Source organism: Chenopodium album, chromosome 6 (assembly GCF_948465745.1).
Source record: "Chenopodium album chromosome 6, dcCheAlbu1.1, whole genome shotgun sequence".
NCBI classification, from domain to species: domain Eukaryota; kingdom Viridiplantae; phylum Streptophyta; class Magnoliopsida; order Caryophyllales; family Amaranthaceae; genus Chenopodium; species Chenopodium album.
The window spans coordinates 76860412-76880405 of record NC_137839.1 but is presented as its reverse complement, the minus strand read 5'-3'; the positions used below and the strand labels follow the sequence as shown (position 1 = coordinate 76880405).

At 32.8% G+C, this 19994-nt stretch overlaps 1 protein-coding gene across 1 annotated transcript; it reads left to right on the top strand.

Moving 5' to 3' along the window:
* Nucleotides 1-15735: 15735 nt before the first annotated feature.
* Nucleotides 15736-19344, top strand: LOC145635363 (uncharacterized). Its single transcript, XM_081686645.1, has 4 exons — nt 15736-17273; nt 17579-17728; nt 17828-18264; nt 18356-19344. The coding sequence occupies exons 1-4, from the start codon at nt 16751-16753 to the stop codon at nt 19184-19186; spliced, it is 1941 nt and encodes a 646-aa protein (XP_081542771.1). The 5' UTR covers nt 15736-16750; the 3' UTR covers nt 19187-19344.
* The last annotated feature ends 650 nt before the right edge of the window (nt 19345-19994 follow it).

The window sequence follows — 19994 nt, the reverse complement described above, 5'->3', positions numbered from 1 at the left end:
CCTCAATAACATTCATATTATTATAGTGTCCATAGACTTTTTCATCAAGAGCCTTCCAATAACTTTCATTAGCAACTAATCGTTTCCGAATATGATCATATGTATATGGAAAGACTCTAAAATCATCCGGAGCACGCACAAAAAACTCACTATAAGGGCATTCAGGATTTTCATGACAAAGACGTTGACAACTACAGTAGTTAGGTGCTGCATAAAAATTATATAATTCTTGTAGTGACATAAGCATGGATATTTTCAACTCATAAAAAAAAATTAAAAATTAAAAAATAATAATAATAATAAATTAAAAATAATCTAGACTCTAATAATAACTAGAAATAAAAATAAAACCGTTTCCCCGGCAACGGCGCCAAATTTTGACAGGGTAAAGTCGTATCCCCTAATCAAAAATAATTACCTAATTCACTAACTAAAGTAGATAGGGAAGTAGGGTCGATCTCCACAGGGAAACAAGTCTTTTTACTCCTAATTAAATATTATAATCTAAATTATTTAAGTAACCAATATTAAAAGTTGAATATGAAACTAAACTAAAAAGAGTAGGAAAAGGGAGAAAATAATATATAAAAGGATCTAGGGCATAGGTTCACCAATAAATAATACTCCGGGGTAAAATAGGGTAATCAATCATTGACATTGCATAAATAACATGATTAACAGGCTCTCGCAATTTTATTAATCAACATAGATCTAACAGGCTCTCGCAATTTACTAGATCTAAGTTCTTATTGAAAATAGCCTTTAATATTAAATTAACATCTGCTCGATTCATCAATTCAATATTGCTAAACATTCACAATCAAATTACATCTGCTCGATTCATAATCTAATTGCAAAGAATTAAAACAATTCAATAAGAAATTATCATGCAATATCAATAATCAACAATAACAAATTATCCCTTCATATTAATTATGGATCCCCATAAACCCTAGAATTAAATTACTCAAACATAATAAAACTAAACTAAACAAAGCAATTAAATAAAGCATAATAGAAAGAGATTTAAGTAAGAGAGAGGAATAGTTACCAGAGTAAAGGAGATAGAGTATGGAATAAACCAAGAGTTGTAGAGAGAGAGAAAAGTAGAGAGAGAGTAAGAGAGAAAAGAGATGATCTAAGGAAAATTGTCTCACACAATGATCCAAGACAACTAAAACTAGCTCCACAAAAGAGTATTTATACTAATCTACGAAACCTAAGCTAAAGCAAATAAAACGAACGCTTAAACCGACTTCCGGAAACACGCGCCCGATCGGGCAAAGGGCCGCCCGATCGGGCGCGCCTTTTTCCTCGACTTCATAATCTGGGCATAACTTCGACAGGCCTTTTTCACTTGGGCTGAATTTTTCTTTTCTTAATTTATCTTGGACTTAACAAAATTAATACTCCAAACAAACCGAGCCCTTAATCACCGAACCAAATTTAATTAGCTCGACCTTGGGCTTCAAAAACTCGTCATAAGGTACGATCATCTCTAATATTTTCATAGTGGCTCAATAAGCTCGGGAATTGTCATAATTCTTCAAATTCCTACAAAATAATACCAACTCTACAAAAACGCTAGAAAACGTATATTAGTAATAAAAATAGCTCCGTAGAGCCCAAATAAGCACAAATATGACCGTGGGACGGGGAATAAATATATATATATAATAGACTCATCATTAGTATAGTAATTACACACGGTTAACATAAACATACTTAAGTTAGTGTGAAAATCAATATTTTTTTTTTAAAACCAGTGTGAAAATCAATATATTTTTTTAAAAACCAGTGTGAAAATCTATCAATATAATACTACGACTTTTGTGAAATGAAAGTATCAGCATTTTGGCAAATATAAAAGTTTTAACACTTACTCCGTACAAAATTATAATCAACCGATTATGACAATCATAACAATAATATAAATTGAATATTTCATATGATAGTGAAGAATGCTTGTCAAGTTGGCATAATTAAAACTACCACCTTTGTCCCACAGCCCCCACGGGCTACGGTAGTCAATAATCAAAGTGTATGTGGAATGGTGCTACATTCCACGAAATTACTACGGACAGGACTACTTGCCACTTTCTTATGCACAAAGGTACCGCCAACCTACCAAGGAAAATATGTAGCAAAAAGTCGAGCAAAATATTGCATGATCTTCCAAAGCATGAATATTTTAAATAGGAAAGAAAATTATGATTTGTAATCCTTAAACTTTCTTATGGTCTTATGTACTCTCATTAAATACAGTTTAGGTAGCTTTTTCACAAGTTTCACAAGGTATTATGACTAAGTATAACTTATTTAAAGGTTCATTATTATAATTCTATTACCAATATAATCTATTTGAGCCCACAATAACATTATACAATAGCTATAAGTTTATCTATTAAAGATGTGTCGGCCTTGAACATTATACTAAATAAAGATATATTCACCTAATGGGGTAAGTAAATGTCAGTATTCATAGGAAGCAACTCTTAAAAATGATTACAACAAACACGCTAAGAGTTGAGTTTAGAGACAATAAACGATTAAAATAGTTGCTAAACAAAGAAATAGATTGACCAATTTATAAATATGTATGAAAATGGAATTCTCACTTATGAATTGAAATAATATAGCATATCATTTATTTAATTTTTTATTTATTTAAACAACCTTCATCCCCTTCCTCTAGGGACATGATGTCAAGTTTGCTATGTTTCCATCCTTAGACATTTTCATTAGTTCACTGGCATGTTTAGCTACATTATATCTTTATGTGATTTCTTTAATTTAGAAACAAAAATGCAAAAGAGGTAATCAACAAAAAATAAATATTACTGTACTTGGTAATTTTTTTTACTAACAATCAAAATTTTATTAAACACATAATCACTTGTTCTTTCAGCTAGGCAGAGACATCATCTTGTGCCATATGTTCCTTTCAAAAGCTAGATTGTAAAAATTATTGTCATCATGTGCCAATTTATAAGATATTTCCATATTTTTACTATTTTCTTAATTCTACGGAGTAAAATTATGGCTACTTTGATCCAATATTAATATACTACTCCCTCCATCCTCAAAACTTCGACTCTTTTGGATTGATGTTGAGGTTATTAAGAAACTTAAATAAAAAGAAATAAAAATATATTGGAAAGATAAATTTATATGTGATTTGTACAAAAGTAGAAAGATAAAGTATTAAAAATACATGAAAAAACAAAATTTTATATGAAGAAGCTAATTTTGCACAAATATTGTTGTAAATTGATGGAGAGAGTAAGTATTATAATTCTTCATATAACCACATTGTAAACATTTCCATATTCCCTATTATTCCTTAGCTTCTTCTTCACCCCTAGTATTTCTTTTCGTAAATCCCACTTACTACAATTTTTGAACCTTTGAAAGAAGGTACTACGTATATAGACAAAATACCATCAAGTTCTAGAATATATTGTAACTAATGGAAGTTGAATACTTTGGAAAACGTCTACGTGTGATCTGACTTTATAAGTATAAATCATCCAAATCACTTTTTTTTTTTTGAAAAAAAAGGTAAGTGCAACATGTACGTCTCTATGACATTGCCCAACGTTCATTTCTCATCACTAGATTTATTTTAAAAAATTGTGTTCATTTACATTTTCTAATATAGGCTAGGTTCTCTCAACTTGAATATTGAATTTATATTATTTTTGCTGAATACAAATTATTTTTACTTACGAACTTAATGAAATTCACTAAATAGTTATTTTTATTGGTCTAAACTTATTTTTGATGATTTTTGTTAAAGTGTAAACTTCCCAAAACAATACATGGAAGTGTCGCACATTGAGAAATGAAAAGTGAGTTACGGAGTATATGCTTTATTAGGCTAAGGGGCTACTCCTCCTGTTGCCATTTGATTTTGGGATGAAACCTCCTTAGACTAGTGAAGTGGACTCTTGATCTCTTCTTGGTTGTGGGTGCGGTTAGGCTCGTATTTAACATTGTATTGGAGTCAGGCCCACGATTTGGGACCGTTAATGGCTTAAGTAATGAGTACATTGAGCCAGCTTATCCACGTAATGAAGAGAGCCTTAAACGCCTAATAAGGCTAAGGGGGCTATTCCTTTTATTGTCACATGATTATGATTTTGGGATGTAACCTGCTTTTGCTCTTGTGAAGTGGACTCTCTCTCATGGTGACGAGTGCGGCTCATGCCGTATTTAACAGGTTCTTATTATTATTCTTTAAGCTTATTGATTACTCCCTCCATTTATTTATTGCAACACTTTGACCGGCATGAAGTTTCATGCGGTTTATGATTTGAATTTGTTTCTCTTTTTCGTTTATTTATGTGATACTTATCAAATGCGTCCGTTTTTGTAAAGTGCTACATTTCCATACATTTTTGGCAGAAAATAAAGCTACATATAGAATTGAGATCATGTGAAAACCAAGGTGAATAATAGGAACTAGAAACCAATCTCAGCCTTTAATCACCCAACATCTGACGGTTCACATCTCTACCGCATTCATTAATGACATTTTCGTAATTTTTGCGAATTTTTAAACTTTTTTTTCCAGATTTTTAACTTTTAAGGCAATTTTACTTTATGACTGATTTCATTTACTTTTACTAATTTTCATTTACTTTTAGAAATGAAACTGGAAATCTCTTTGTAAAGTTGAAATATTACGAAAATGCCATTAATGACATGTTGACCATCCGATTAACATGATCTAAGGGCCTAGATTAGTTCCTAATTTTTACTATAGCCTTAGTTCTCATTATAACTTGGTCTTTGTTATAAGGTTACGAAAGTAACGATTATAAGGTTACGAAAGTAACATTTTAAAAGTTGAAGGCTATCAAAGATAATTCATATACAAAGTGGCTACCAATGGAAATAAGCAAAAGTTGAAGGCTACCAATGAGAATTTCCCTTTTACTTTTTATCACCCGGAAATAAAAATTGCTGAAATGTTTACCATAATCCCTAATACCCGCCAAGAGTCCAATTGGGTGGGTGGAACCATCCAATTTTCTTTTAAACGACCAATTACCGGTTTATAACTTGCATCCATTTCATTAACTCAATCCTACCACGAACATTTATAACAACAAATGATGATCATATATGGTTCCAAACAGTATAATATGACCCCGGGATGTATATCCTACAATCACAAGCCTTTTTGACACCTAGCCAGAAACCTCAAAAATTTCTCAAAAAGCGTGGATATTAGCCTTCAATTTTAGAATTTTTTGACTTATTTTCGCTCGGAAAAAAAATTGACGAAATGTTTACCATGGTCCCTAATATCCTCCGGGAGTCCAATTGGGTGGGTGAAACCATTCAATTTGCCTTTAAAGGGCTAATTTACAGGTTTACAACTTACACTGATTCCATTAATTTAAGCCTACTACGAACATTTATGACAACATATAATGATCATTTATGGTTCCAAACGACATTATATGACACTGAGATGTATCCACTAAAATCTCATTTCTTTTCGACACCGGGCCCCGAAACCTTCGAATTTTCTAAAACAACATGAATAATGCATTCAATTTTTGAATTTTTTGACTTTTTTCGCACGGAAATAAAAATTGCTGACATGTTTACCATGGCCCCTAATACCCCCCGGGAGTCCAATTGGGTAGGTGGAACCATCCAATTTGCCTTTAAACGACCAATTTACTGGTTTACAACTTGCACCGATTTCATTAACTCAAGCATACCACAAACATTTATGGCAACAAATAATGATCATATACGGTTCCAAACGACATTATATGACCCCGAGATGTATCCCCAAGAATTTCAAGACTTTAAGACACTGCGCCCTGAAGACTAAATTTCTCAAAAAGCATGAATATTCGCCTTCAATTTTTGAATATTTTGACTTTTTCTTTGCCCGAAAATAAAAGTTAACGAAATGTTTACCTTGGTCCATAATACCCTACCGGAGTCCAATTGGGTGGGTGGAACCATCTAATTTGCCTTTAAACGACCAATTTACCGATTTACAACATGCACTAATTTCATTAATTCAAGCCTACCACGAACATCTATGACAACATATAATGATCATATATGGTTTCAAATGACATTATATGACCCCGAGATGTATCCACTAAAATTGTAAGGCTTTTCGACAATGGGCCCGAAAACTCCAAAATTTCTCAAAAAGCGTGGATATTAGCCTTCAATTTTTGAAAATTTTCACTTTTTACGCCCGAAAATAAAAATTGATGAAATATTTACCATGGTCCCTAATACCCCCCGGGAGTCCCATTGGGTGGGTGGAACCATCCAACTTGCCTTTAAACGACAAATTTACTGATTTATAACTTGCGCCGATTTCATTAACTCAATCCTACAACGAACATTTATGACAACATATAATAATCATATATAGTTCCAAACGACATTATATGACACCAAGATGTATTCCGTTGAATTTCAAGACTTTTCGACACCGAGTCTCGAAACCTTCAAAATTTCATAAAATGCGTAGATATTAGTCTTTAATTTTGGAATTTTTTGACATTTTTCGCTCGGAAATAAAAAAATTGCCAAAATGTTTATCATGGTCCCTAATATCCTCCGGGAGTCCAATTGGCTGGGTGGAACCATCCACTTTGCCTTTAAATGGCTAATTTTACTGGTTTACAACTTGCACCGATTTTATTAACTCAAGCCTACAACGAACATTTATGACAGCATATAATGATCATATGTGGTTCCAAAAGGAATTATATGACCCCGAGATGTATCCCCTAAAATATCAATTCTTTTCAATACTGGGCCTCGATACCTCCAAAATTTCTCAAAAAGCGTGGATATTAGCTTTAAGTTTTCGAATTTTTTTTGAATTGTTTTCACCTTTAAATAAAAATTGCCGGAATGTTTACCATGGTTCCTAATACAATCCGGGAGTCCAATTAGGTTGGGTAGAACCATCCAATTTGCTTTTAAAAGGCGAATTTACCGGCAAGCCTACTACGAACATTTATGACAACATATAATGATTATTTATGATTTAAAACAATATTATATGACCCCGAGATGTATCCCCTAAAATCTCAAAAAAATTCGACCCGGGGCCCCGAAGCCTACAAAAATTCTCAAAACGCGTGGATATTAGCCTTCAATTTCGGAATTTTTTAACTTTTTTTTCGCCCGAAAACATAAATTGTTGAAATGTTGCCCATGGTCCCTCATACCCTCCGTTAGTCCAATTGGGTGGTGGAACCGCCAATTTGCCTCTAAACGACCAATTTACTGGTTTACAAATTGCACCGATTTCATTAACTCAAGCCTACCACGAACATTTATGACAACATATAATGAACATATATGGTTCAAAACAGAATTATATGACCCCGAGATGTATCCCCTAAAATCTCAAAGATTTTCAACACCGAGCCTCGAAACCTCCAAAATTTCTCAAAAAGCGTTGATATTAGCCATCAATTTTTGATTTTTTTGACTTTTTTTTGCTCGTAAATAAAAATTGCTGGAATGTTTACCATGGTCTCTAATACCCTCTGGGATTCCAATTGTGTGGGTGGAACCATCCAATTTTCCTTTAAACGCCCTATTTACCGGTTTATAATTTGCATCGTTTTCATTAATTCAAGCTTACCACGAACATTAATGACAACATATAATGATCTTATATGGTTCTAAACGACATTATATGACTCCGAGATGTAATCCTTAAATTTCAAGGCTTTACAACAACGAGCCTCGAAATCTCCAAAATTATCAACAACCATGGATCTTAGATTTTCATTTTTGAATTTTTTGATTTTTTTTTTGCCCAGAAATAAATTGCCGAAATACTTACCATGATCCCTAATAGCCTTCGGGAGCAAATTGGATGGGTGGAATCATCCAATTTATTTGCTTTTAAACGGCCAATTTACCGGTTTACAACTTGCACCTATTTCATTAACTCAGGTCTTCCATGAACATATATGGTTCCAAACAACATTATATGACGACCCCCGATATGTATTCCCTAGAATCTCAAGACTTTTCAATACCGGGCCCCGAAACCTCCAAAATTTCTCAAAAAGCGTGGATATTAGCCATTAATTTTTGAATTATTAAACTTTTTTTCGCCTGGAAATAATAATTGCTGAAATATTTACCATGGTCCCTAATACCTTTCGGGAGTCCAATTGGATTGGTGGAACCATCCAATTTGTCTTTAAGCGGCCTATTTACCGGTTTATAAGTTGCACCGATTTCATTAACTCAAGCCTAGCTACCACGAACATTTATCACAACAAATAATGATCACACATGGTTCCAAACGTCATTAAATGACCCCGAAATGTATCCCCTAGAATTTCAAGACTTTTCGACATCGGGCTCGAATCCTCCAAAATTTTGTCAAATAACGTGGATATTAGCCTTTAATTTTGAAAATTTTGACTTTTTTACGCCCGGGAATAAATTTTACTGAAATGTTACCATGGTCCCTAATACCGTCTCGGAGTCTCATTTGGTGGGTGGAACCATCCAATTTGCCTTTAAACGACCAATTTACCGGTTTACAACTTGCACCGATTTTATTAACTCAAGCCTACCACGAACATTTATGACAACAAATAATGATCATATATGGTTCCAAATAGAATTATATGACCCCGAAATGTATCCTCTAAAATTTTAAAACTTTTCGTCACATGGTCCCAAAACCTCCAAAATTTCTCCAAAAGTGTGGATATTAGTCTTCAATTTCGGAATTTTTTGACTTTTTTTTTTTGCCCGGAAATAAAAATTTTCAAAATGTTTACCATGGTCCCTAATACCCTCCGAGAGTCCAATTGGGTGGATGGAATCATCCAATTTGCCTTTAAATGACCAATTTACCGGTTTGCAACTTGCACCGATTTCATTAATTTAAGCCTAACACGAACATTTATGACAACAAATAATAATCATATGTGGTTCCAAAGGCATTATATGACCCGAAAATGTATCCCATAGAGTTTCAAGACTTTTCGACACCGGCCTCCGAAACCAACAAAATTTCTCAAAAAGCGTGGATATTAGTCTTCAATTTTGAAATTTTTTTGACTTTTTTTCTCCTGGAAATAAAAATTTCCGAAATGTTTACCATGGTCCCTAATACCCTCCGGGATTTCAATTGGGTGTGTGGAACCATTCAATTTGCTTTTAAACGGCTAATTTATCGATTTTTAACTTGCACCGGTTTACAACGACCAATTTAATTAACTTGCCTCGAACCCAACTTGAACCGAAATTGACCCAAATCCGTTTTAACTCGTCAAAATCCGAATTTAACACGACTTGTTACTAACCTGACCTGAATTCAACCCGACCCATTGTAATCCCCCATATTTTTAAATATATTATAAATGAAATTATATATTATTTATAATATTTATTTGTATTTTTCCGGAATTTAATTTCAAAAGTTTCAAATTATTTTTGGGGTTGATAAACGATTTTATTAAAAAGAACTTTTTATGAACCTTCCTTCTATAATTTATGTCCAACAAACAAACCAAACCCAGTTTACTTTCTTAATTGACCCATTAATTTAATGAGGCCCAATATCCCTACTTACCCTACTACCCTCTCTCCTATAAATACCCCATACATCTCCAAAAATTTCCCCACACAAAGGTTAGTCTTATTTTCTTTCTCCTTTGTTTTATTAATTTGTGTAATTATAATTATTGATTATGGGTTTTGATTTTATTGTTTGAAATTAATTTAATTAGTATCAAATTGTATTTTGATGATTAAACTTTATAATTTCAGATTTTATAAATGTTATAATTTTCAGATTTTGTAAATTTAATAACCTAGGGTTTTTAATCATTGAAAATCATGATTTTAGGGTTTTTATGAACAATCGATTTAGGGCTTTTATAGTAATGATGTTTTGAAATTTTGGTGATTATACTACTAATTAGTTTAACTTAATTCCAGATTATTTTGAACACGTAAATTCGTGTTTTAATGTTTAGATTTTGGTTCGTTAATATTAATCCCGTTTTAATCCCGATCAGGTTCTGAACTCATCCGATTTTGACAAAAAAGTAGTGTTTTCCATGTGGAAACAATGTTTTAAGAAAGACTCAGCATCTTTGGTAGTGAGCACCACCCTCTCGTGGCCAAATTCAGCCTCTAAATATGATTTTCGGGCAGTTTTTGATTTTTAACGAAGTTTTTTTTATGCTTAATGTTTATAATTAGTTTTGGGTTTTGATTTTATAGTATAAAGTTTATATTTTTAGTATCAAAATCATGTTTTTATGTTTTAAACTAATAATTTCATATTATAATTGTTGTTATAATTTTCAGATTTTATAATTTTAAAACCTAGGGTTTCAATTTATTTAAATTGGGATTTTAGGGTTCTTATGACTAATTAAATTGGGGTTTTTTTCCTATTGTATTTCTAATGCATAATTAACCATATAAACATGTTTTTAATGAAGTTTTAAGGAGTTTTAATCTAAATTATATTGCTGGAAATTTGGTTAAGTATTAATTTATTATTGTTGCTTGTTTTCTAGGAAGTGATTATTTCTTAGGAGACTTTTAAGTGATTAAAAGTGGCACAAAGGATTGTTTATACGAGGTACGTACATGTCTACTTCGTTGTAAGTAGTATCATGTTTAGGTACCAAAGAAAAGAACTTAGTTTCATGATTAGAGAACACTTGGATGGAAATTGTTGGTTATACATTTAATTAATTCATGTGCTTATGTTTATGAGACATGTTTTGGTGAATTGATTATGTTTGTATGGAATTATGGATGCAAACATGTTGAATTATATTGGATTAATTGTTTGTATGGAATGTTGATACAAACATATTTTATTGGATTGGTTTGTTAACCACATTTGGATTATTAAAGGATTGAAACTGAATGGTTTAAGTGGAATGAATTTATTAATTATTCCACAAGGTTGTTATTTTATTTTATTACTCAATCATGAATTGTTAGTATGTTGAGTAAAGGTGGATTAAGCCGAAATGGCTAGGTGAGTTGACTATGTTCAACAATTTGGATAATTTGGAAGTTTAATGGAATTAAAGGTCAACTTGTGATGTGATCACCATTGTCCTAAATAAGATTAAAAATAAATTGATGTATGATTATTATGTATGTTCTACTTGATTGAGTCGGCTATTAATTAAATTTGTAATCACGTAAAGTGAAACATGGATGAGCAATAAAACTCTGGAAAGTGTGCACTTCTAGAGTATTGACAATTATGGGTTGGGGTACACGGTGGTAGCCCGTGGCTTTCCGAGGCTTGTTTGATCAACATGTCCTCTTCTCTTTTGGTATTTACATTTTTATTTTATAATGAAAGTTAGATGGGATCCTAGACTAACTTTGTGAGAATGGAGTCGCGCCCATTCTTGCATCGCGCTAAACTTTTATTTTAAATGGTCATTTGGGACCAAAATGATTCGGTGGATTGGACAACCTCGTCTATTGCTTACTCCAAACTAAATTAATTAAATTAAATATAAAGAGTCAAGTGTTTGGAATTTATTAGCAAGTATGTTGAGTCGTTTGAATTGTTTAAGTGTGGAGTCTTGATTAATGAATTTATGTTGTATATTTATTTACTTTAACTAGTTGAACATGCTAGATTTTGTGCGTTGTAGCTTGTATGTACTCAGCTTTGCTGATTGCGTGCTTTTGTGTGTTTTCTTTTGGTCATGGCCTTCGCCATTCAATGACCCTGTGATGATCCAATTATTACACTTGTATTATTGGGGAGCAGTATTGCACAGGTTATCTTGATGATGTGAAGTTCGGGGATTTGACATACGCATTGTCAAGGGATTGGTGTGATTGAGAGTATTCGTTCTTTGTGTTAAACTTATTTATGTTTTACTATTCTAATTATGTTTTGGGATTTTGATTATTGGTTTTTAAATAAGGGTCTTTATGGTTCCAATTTGTAAGCTTTGACTTATTGGTTTTCTAAATTATATTATTTTAATATTTAAGTTGGATTTCCGCTGCAATACTTTGATAAAGCCTTAACGTTTTAACACGTGGCAGTAACATGCCAATGGTTCTCCTCTATTTTTATTTAAAGTAAGTGGTTTGGAAAAGGGAGAATTATTGGGGTGTTACACCCATTCCTAACCCGACCCGAATTTAACCCATCCTGTTACAAACGCGACCTGAAATCAACCCAAATTGTTATTGACGTGACCCAAATTTAACCCGACTTGTTATTGACCCGACTCGAATTTAAGCATACCTATTACTTACCTAACCCAAATATTCAACCTGATCTGTAATTAACCCGACTCGAAATTAACACGACTTGTTATTGACCAGACCTAAATTCAACCCAAATTGTTCCCGACCCGATTTCAAATCACCTTAAATGCAATTTAGACCACCTTATTATTGTTGATCAAAGCGTTTTGCCTTGGGAGAACAAGTTGGTGTCGGCCAGCAAAAGAAAGGAGCATCATCCTCTAATTTAAGAGTTAAATATAGTATATATTTGTTGTATGGTCAAAGGAGATAATTATCTGCCTAAATTATAGACTATAGTTCCCTAGTATATTGTTATATATATTATAGTCAAAGGAAATAATTAGCTTGATAAAAATGATAATTATCTATTTATAGTTAGTTGAACCCGAATATGACCTGACTAGGAAATGACCCGACCTGATTGTAATCTGCAAATTATTGACTTGAACATAATCCGACTTGAATCCGAGAATGACCCGACTTGGAAATGACCCAACTTGATTATAACCCGCAAAATTATTGACTTGAACCAAATCCGACTTAAACCCGAGAATAACCCGACTTGAAAATGACCCGACCTGATTACAATCCGCAAATTATTGACTTGAACCGAACCCGACTCAAACCCAAGAATGATCCAACTTGATTCTAACCCGCAAATTATTGGCTTCAACCGAACCGGACTCGAACCCGAGAATTACCCTAACTCGTTTTAACCCGTGAAAAACCGAATTAAACCCGACCTATTGTTCACCCGACCCGAATGTAACCCGACTTGTTATTTACCCGACCTAAACCCGATAAAAAGTATGACCCGACGTGACCAGACTCAAGCATGACCCAACCCAAACCCGACCCACATAGATTTTAGAATTAATCTGAATTGACCCATCCCGAGTTAACTCGACTCACTCCTACCTGACCCAAATCTGAAATGAAGTTTTGTAATTAAAAATTGAGGATCGGATGTAAAACTTTTAGTTTTGCACACGTCGTGGAATATGTTACTGTACCATTTTTTTTTTTTTTTTTTTTTTTTGGAAGGAGAATATGTTATTACACTTTTTTTTTTTTTTTTTTAAAATAGAGGAAGTAGAAGCTTTATAGAATTTACTCTTAGCTGGAAGCCTCAAGCCTGGAAAGACTTCTCTCGTTGACTTATATTCCTTAAATGTACTGCTCTTATCCATGATAATGGCCATACAATTTACACTAACGGGTTGCAAGAAAATTGCTCAAAATTTTCATATACTTCTTTGTTTTTTGTTTTATTTTTTTAAATTGCATTTTTTTAAAATGTTGGAGGGAGACAACGGAGAACCACACCCACATTTGGACACTTTAGCCCGAGAAGGTGCTCAACTTGGATATCAGCTTCAACCCATTTTCCTACCAGGTAAGGAGGTCAGGACTCAGGAGGGTTTGTTTTGTTTTTTTTTTTTTTTTTTTTTTTTAAATTTATTTTATTTATTTAATTTAATGTACATATATTCAAGACAAATAATTGCAATTCAAGAATTCCCTTCAAAGAAAAAAAACAAAAAAATTGCAATTCAAGAATTGAGGTGAAAATATATTTTTTTTCCCCCTTTTTAAAAAAAGGTACTATCGTTGTATTTTCTTTTGTTTTTCACACTTTCCTACTATTTTAGCTAGTAGTAGTACTTCGTACTGTAAGTAATATTTTTGTTTTGTTCTAGACTTCTAGGTAGTACGGAATATTTCTATAAAAATAGCTTATTATACTAAATTTGTTACAGAGTATCTTCAGCTAAGAAATACGCGTATTCGGAATAATATAAAAAAAATTCAATCAATATTATAATAGGGTAAAATCAGTAATTTTGACTATAGTGACTTAGGCCTTGTTTGGTTGCAATGTTAAATAACTTCCCATGGTAATTTACAATTCACGGGAAGTTATTTCATTCATGCAATTCCTAGGAATTTAGTCTAATTTGTTTGGTAGGTATTAAGGAAATTATAATTCATAGGAATTTTAAATGACTTAGGGGGACCTAGGTAATTTACTTCCTAGATTATGTGGGAGCTTCAAATTCTCATGAATTTCAACTTCCTCCATTTTACACTTTTTTAGTTAACCAAACAACTTATCAATTTTGCATTTCCTCGGAATTTTGAGTGCCCATGGAAAATTAATGTAACCAAACAACACCTTAGTAAAAGAGTGAAATTCAGTTTCAAAATGTGAAAAAATCCATTCTAATTAAAGAAAAATTAGTTGCAATGAACAAGTTAAAACGAACTCTAATTAATAATTAAAATTCTATTAAAAACATAGAATATGTTTTAAGTTCAACAAGTATCAGGTGAAGAAAACACGACTTTAATTCCCAAGTTTTAATTTTTGATAAATAAAATGTCATTATGATGAACATTTTTTCCAAAATATTTCAAACATCTTCTATATAATAGTTCTCTCTTTTATTTGTTCATTGTTGTTGTAACTATTTAATTTTCTTTTAAATGAAAATGTTGCAAGTATTGTACCAGTAGAATTGTATATAGAAACAAATATTATAAATTACAAAAAAAAATTGTTATTTTTTGTTTTAATTTTTAGGAATTAGGGATAAGACTTAATCAGGGAATTCAAACATAAACCTACTTTAGAGAGAAAAAAAATAATGGAACAATTCTTTAAGTTTTATAATGATAATTACATTATTATCAACCACATTTTTATATCATGCATTAGTCCCCAGTTTTATTATTTTTAATTAAACTCTCCACCAACAAAAACTATTTCCATCAACTCATCATCATTTACATAATTAGTAACTTTGTTTTGATGTTGCTATATGAGCTTATCAAAAATTTCAAAGTTTCAAATCAATGAATTAATGTTATATTTTAATTTGCTTTTCCATACCCCTAAGAACTACATGCATGTAACATTACCCAAACTATAGAAAAATGCTATACATTAATTTGTACGTGATTTTGTCATGTTTTTCTATAATCAAATAAAAAAAGTTATTAAATGCTTATTCATCCCCTTAAGAACTACATGTAACATTACCCAAATTTAAAAGCAGGTGAATAACAATTTTAGCGTCACAATTTCAATGATTTGCTGGTTAAAGGAGACGTCAGTTGACTTATTGGACCCCTGTTCAAAGTTTGCTTTCATTGCATTAATGCTTCTTGTATCCCAACAACTTTGTATATTAGTATTGTAGCCTTGTAGGTTTCTATTACATGAATGAAAAATCAATACTGTGGGACATATTTTTATGGAGAAGTAGAGACTATTTTAAGACACGTTCGAAATATATAGAATCCGATCTTGTAATAACCCACTTAAGTTAACTACGTGTATTCCAAATATAGGTCACAAAATGAAGTTAAAGGGAGAATATCATGAATTCATGATCTTTAATCTAGCCAGTTTTTTTTTTTCTTTAATTTTTGACGTGGAACTATTGTATAATATTATATAGGAAAATTTGTCAATTGCAGTCATTTAAAAAAAAATTGCAAATTGTAGCTCAAAACTTCTTATAAATTGTAAATTGCAGCCTGTATCAACTTTTTCATCGGTTTACGTGTCGAAAAATATTCGGTTAAGGTTTTAGGATTCATTTTAGTTCCTAATGGTTCGAATTGAGCTCAGAATTAAAAAAAAAAAAAAAAAAAAAAAGTTGTCTCTATCCGAATTGAGTTCAATATAGGAATAAGGAGATTTGTAAAGTCAAGTAATTTTTGTTGCCCACTTGCCCTATTCAAGGTGGCATAATTTTTATCTGTATCTCACCTTATTTTTCTTATCTCTTTCCCTATCACGATCTTACCAAACGACTTATAACGCCCATAAAGTACAAATATTAGGGAAAAAAAACTATAGGAATAGGGAGATTGGTGTAGTCAAGTCATCTTTGCCCACTTGCCCTATCCGATATGACGTGGCGACTTCTATGCTCTTAGAAGACTTCACGATTAAGGGAGACTTTGACAGTCCGTAGGAATAACGAATAAGTAGCTAAATTTTGAAAATATGCACTTCATCTCACTCAAATGGTTATGCAAAGTATGAAAATTTTGATTAAAATCTTTAACAAGTATCACTATTACAATTTTACAAACATCAAAATATTACTATATGTAAGGTGTATGATTCGTTTTATTGTGTATTTGAATGAGTATAAAACTAATGATTTATTAAAGAAAAAAAATGAATCATATAATTTGGCGAAACACAATATTTTAGTAGAGAAAAGAAATTGAAAACTACAATAAGGAATGTGATAGTGCCATTGAGAGAATAACTCGTAAAGAGGTTATATAGGAATAATTTACAACTTTTTTCACAATAAAATACATTGCGATTTAGAAAGAACAAACAACGCATAAATAGTCAAATGCGTTCTTTTAAATCGTGAAAAATCAAGTGGAACCATTTCAATTAACTCTCGGTACTTCGGTAGTACGTCATGATATTATGATGCTTCTATGTTGGATATTCACATATGATGAAAATATAGATGAAACAAGCATGGAATTCTTGCAATATGGTGTGAGACTATACCAAGCAGCCATGAAAGGTGATTTATTGACTATAGACATGATTAAGCGTCAATCCCCTTCTTGGATCCGCGCAAAGATTACTAAGGGAGGCGAAACAGCTCTTCATATTGCAGCAGCAGCAAAACATGTTGAGGTTGTTAAAAAGCTCGTACACTTTATGTCCTTTGATTCTCTAGCTTTGACAAACAAAGTTGGAAATACAGCACTTTGTTTCGCTGCTGTGTCCGGTGTTGTTGAGATTGCCAGAGTGATGGTAGAGAAGAATGTCGAGTTGCCAAACATCCGAGGAAGTCAAGGGATGACACCACTTTACATGGCCGTCTTGCTAGGCCACCGGGATATGGTTTGGTATCTCCTCGACGTCACTGAGGAAGAAATATTGACAGATCAAGACCGCATTGGATTACTTACTAGCTCAATCAACGCGGATATGTTTGGTAATTAACTAGCACTCTACCAATAACTGCCTATATATTGTTAACTTCTTGCTCGGAATCTTCATTTCACCTCAAGAACCTACATTCTTGAGACAAGCTTGTTTGGGTAAAGCCGTAAAGGTAAGGGAAGGAAAAGAATAATAATACTTCCGTTAAATTTTATGTGCAACTTTGGGCTATTATTTGTTGCACGTAATATTTAACGGAGGTAGTATTATTCACTAGCTCAATCAAAACCTACATCACAAAATAATATTATTTGTTCAAACTTCAACAAATTCTATGTTTCTTGTCGCATGAATCAGATGTTGCATTACATATTCTTGACAAGAATTGGAACTTAGCCTTTTTACGAGATGCTAAGAAAGAGACTGCACTACATGCGCTAGCTAGTAAACCTCTGAAGTCCATTGCTCATCAATCGAGTATTTGGGGCGTGATAATGGAGCGATTAAGTAAGTTGCTAATTACGTATTTAAAATTGCTCTTTATAGTTTATACTTAGCGAACTAGTGCTAAACGGGTCAATAAATCGATGTTTCGCTCCTTTACAGTAAGCAGCACATATCAAGAGAAAAGGGTAGAGCCACAACTTGCACTTCAACTTACACAAAACCTTTGGGGCGAAGTCATCAAACTAAAGGAGGAGGATATATCGAATTTGATAGGCTACCCTTGGAGGCTGCTATTTGTTGCCGCGAAATTAGGGAAGGTTGAGTTTTTAACAACTCTCATCCAATCTTATCCTGATCTTATATGGAAGGTAGATGAAAACAGGCGTACTATTTTCCACATTGCAATCATGCACCGCCATGAAGAGATCTTTCAACTGATCTACGAGATTGGAGCAATTAAGGACTTAATAGCTACATTCAAAGATGATCATGGTAATAACATGTTGCATTTGGCTGGCAAGTTAGCACCCCCTCATCGACTTAACTCTGTGTCCGGAGCAGCTTTGCAAATGCAACGCGAAATATTGTGGTTCAAGGTGATGATAACTCTATGTGAATGCAAATTCTATAATCCATTTCTTTTGATATATAATTTTAAAATTTAATTGATTTCTTGCTTTGTTGTAGGCAGTAAAGAAGGTAGTGAGACCTGAGTATGTTGAAGCTGAAAATGAGGATAAGAAAACTCCTCAAACCTTGTTTAGCGAGGAACATGAAGAATTAAGGGCCAAAGGCGAGCAATGGATGAAGAAGACTGCTGAATCATGTGCACTCGTTGCTACTCTTATAGCTACTGTTGTATTCTCAGCTGCCTTCCAACTACCTGGAGGTGTTAACGATAAAGGAAGTGCTGTCCTACTGAAAAGTGCATGCTTTGTGGTATTTTCCTCCTCGAATGCAGTATCATTGTTCACCTCCCTCGCTTCTGTGCTGATGTTTTTATCTATTCTCACTTCGCGGTATGCAGAAAGTGACTTCCACATTTCACTTCCCTTAAAGCTCATGATGGGACTCACCTTATTGTTCGTTTCGATTACAACCATGATACTAGCCTTCACTGCTACTTTCTTCATAACTTTTATTGAAGGTGTGAAATGGCTTCCTATTCCTATTGCCCTGATCTCTTCAGTTCCTGTTGCACTTTTCGCCTTGCAGCAGTGCCCTCTCTTGTTGGACATATATCGCTCAACTTACAAGTCTCATCAATTTCTATTCGAATCAAGCAAAACAAAGCTTTTCGACCATTCTTCTCAGCACGATCTCATTGTAAATGCCGCAGCAATGGTGTCCATACGCCCAATTAAGATTCATCCAATAACCTCCTTAACTTCTAACATCCCTCGCCACAACTCTTCCCATAGGCCAACACCCTCACAGATAGTAGCACCTTGTGCTTCAGAGAATAACACACCCAAATTTTATTCCTCAAATGATTTGTTTTCAGAAGCTGATCCTTGAAGCGGATTTTTAAGTTAGCAAGGAGAAATACTCATATCAGCTTATATCTGCCAGAAGCTTTTGCTCATCTTTTTTTGAGCTATTACTATCATTTTTTAGGCCATTAAGCTATTAGTTTGTTCATTTAATCATTCTTTAGTTATTCAACCGAATTCATATGTGACTAATGATTAATAATTAATTATTCTTTTAGCTAATTACCTGTTTTTAATCCTAGAGTACTGTCATAATGAGAGTGAACAATTCTGATTCTTACAATAGTTAAATACTCAAATGTATCATATATGGTGTTATGTTCTAAATTAAGCAAACATCAATATCTACCAGATGATCGTGGCCCATGCCATATAATATCGTGGCCCATGCCATATAAAATTTTACACGCTCTTATAGCCTCTTATTACATGTTGCTCATTTCACTTTTTTGAGCATCATCTGTAAGATCCACTCCTAAATCTTTCAAATAATACACATAATAGAAATTCATCAGTTCAGATTTTTAATCCAATTGCAGTTGTAATAATAGATACACTGACATAACAGAAATTCATCAGTTCAGATTTTTAATCCAATTGCAGTTGTAATATTAGATATACGACATAACAGATATTCAATAAGATCAAGATCTTAAAATGTTAATTTATAGTGCTTACGCAAGTAGCGATTTCAATGCAAGCTTAATAACTTTTACTGACAAGGTTGAATTTAAACACTATTTACAAACTCTATTTTGATATTTTTATATATAAGGCAAAAGCTAAAGCACACATCGAGGGCATTAGATAAGCTAACTAAAAGTAGAAAGATT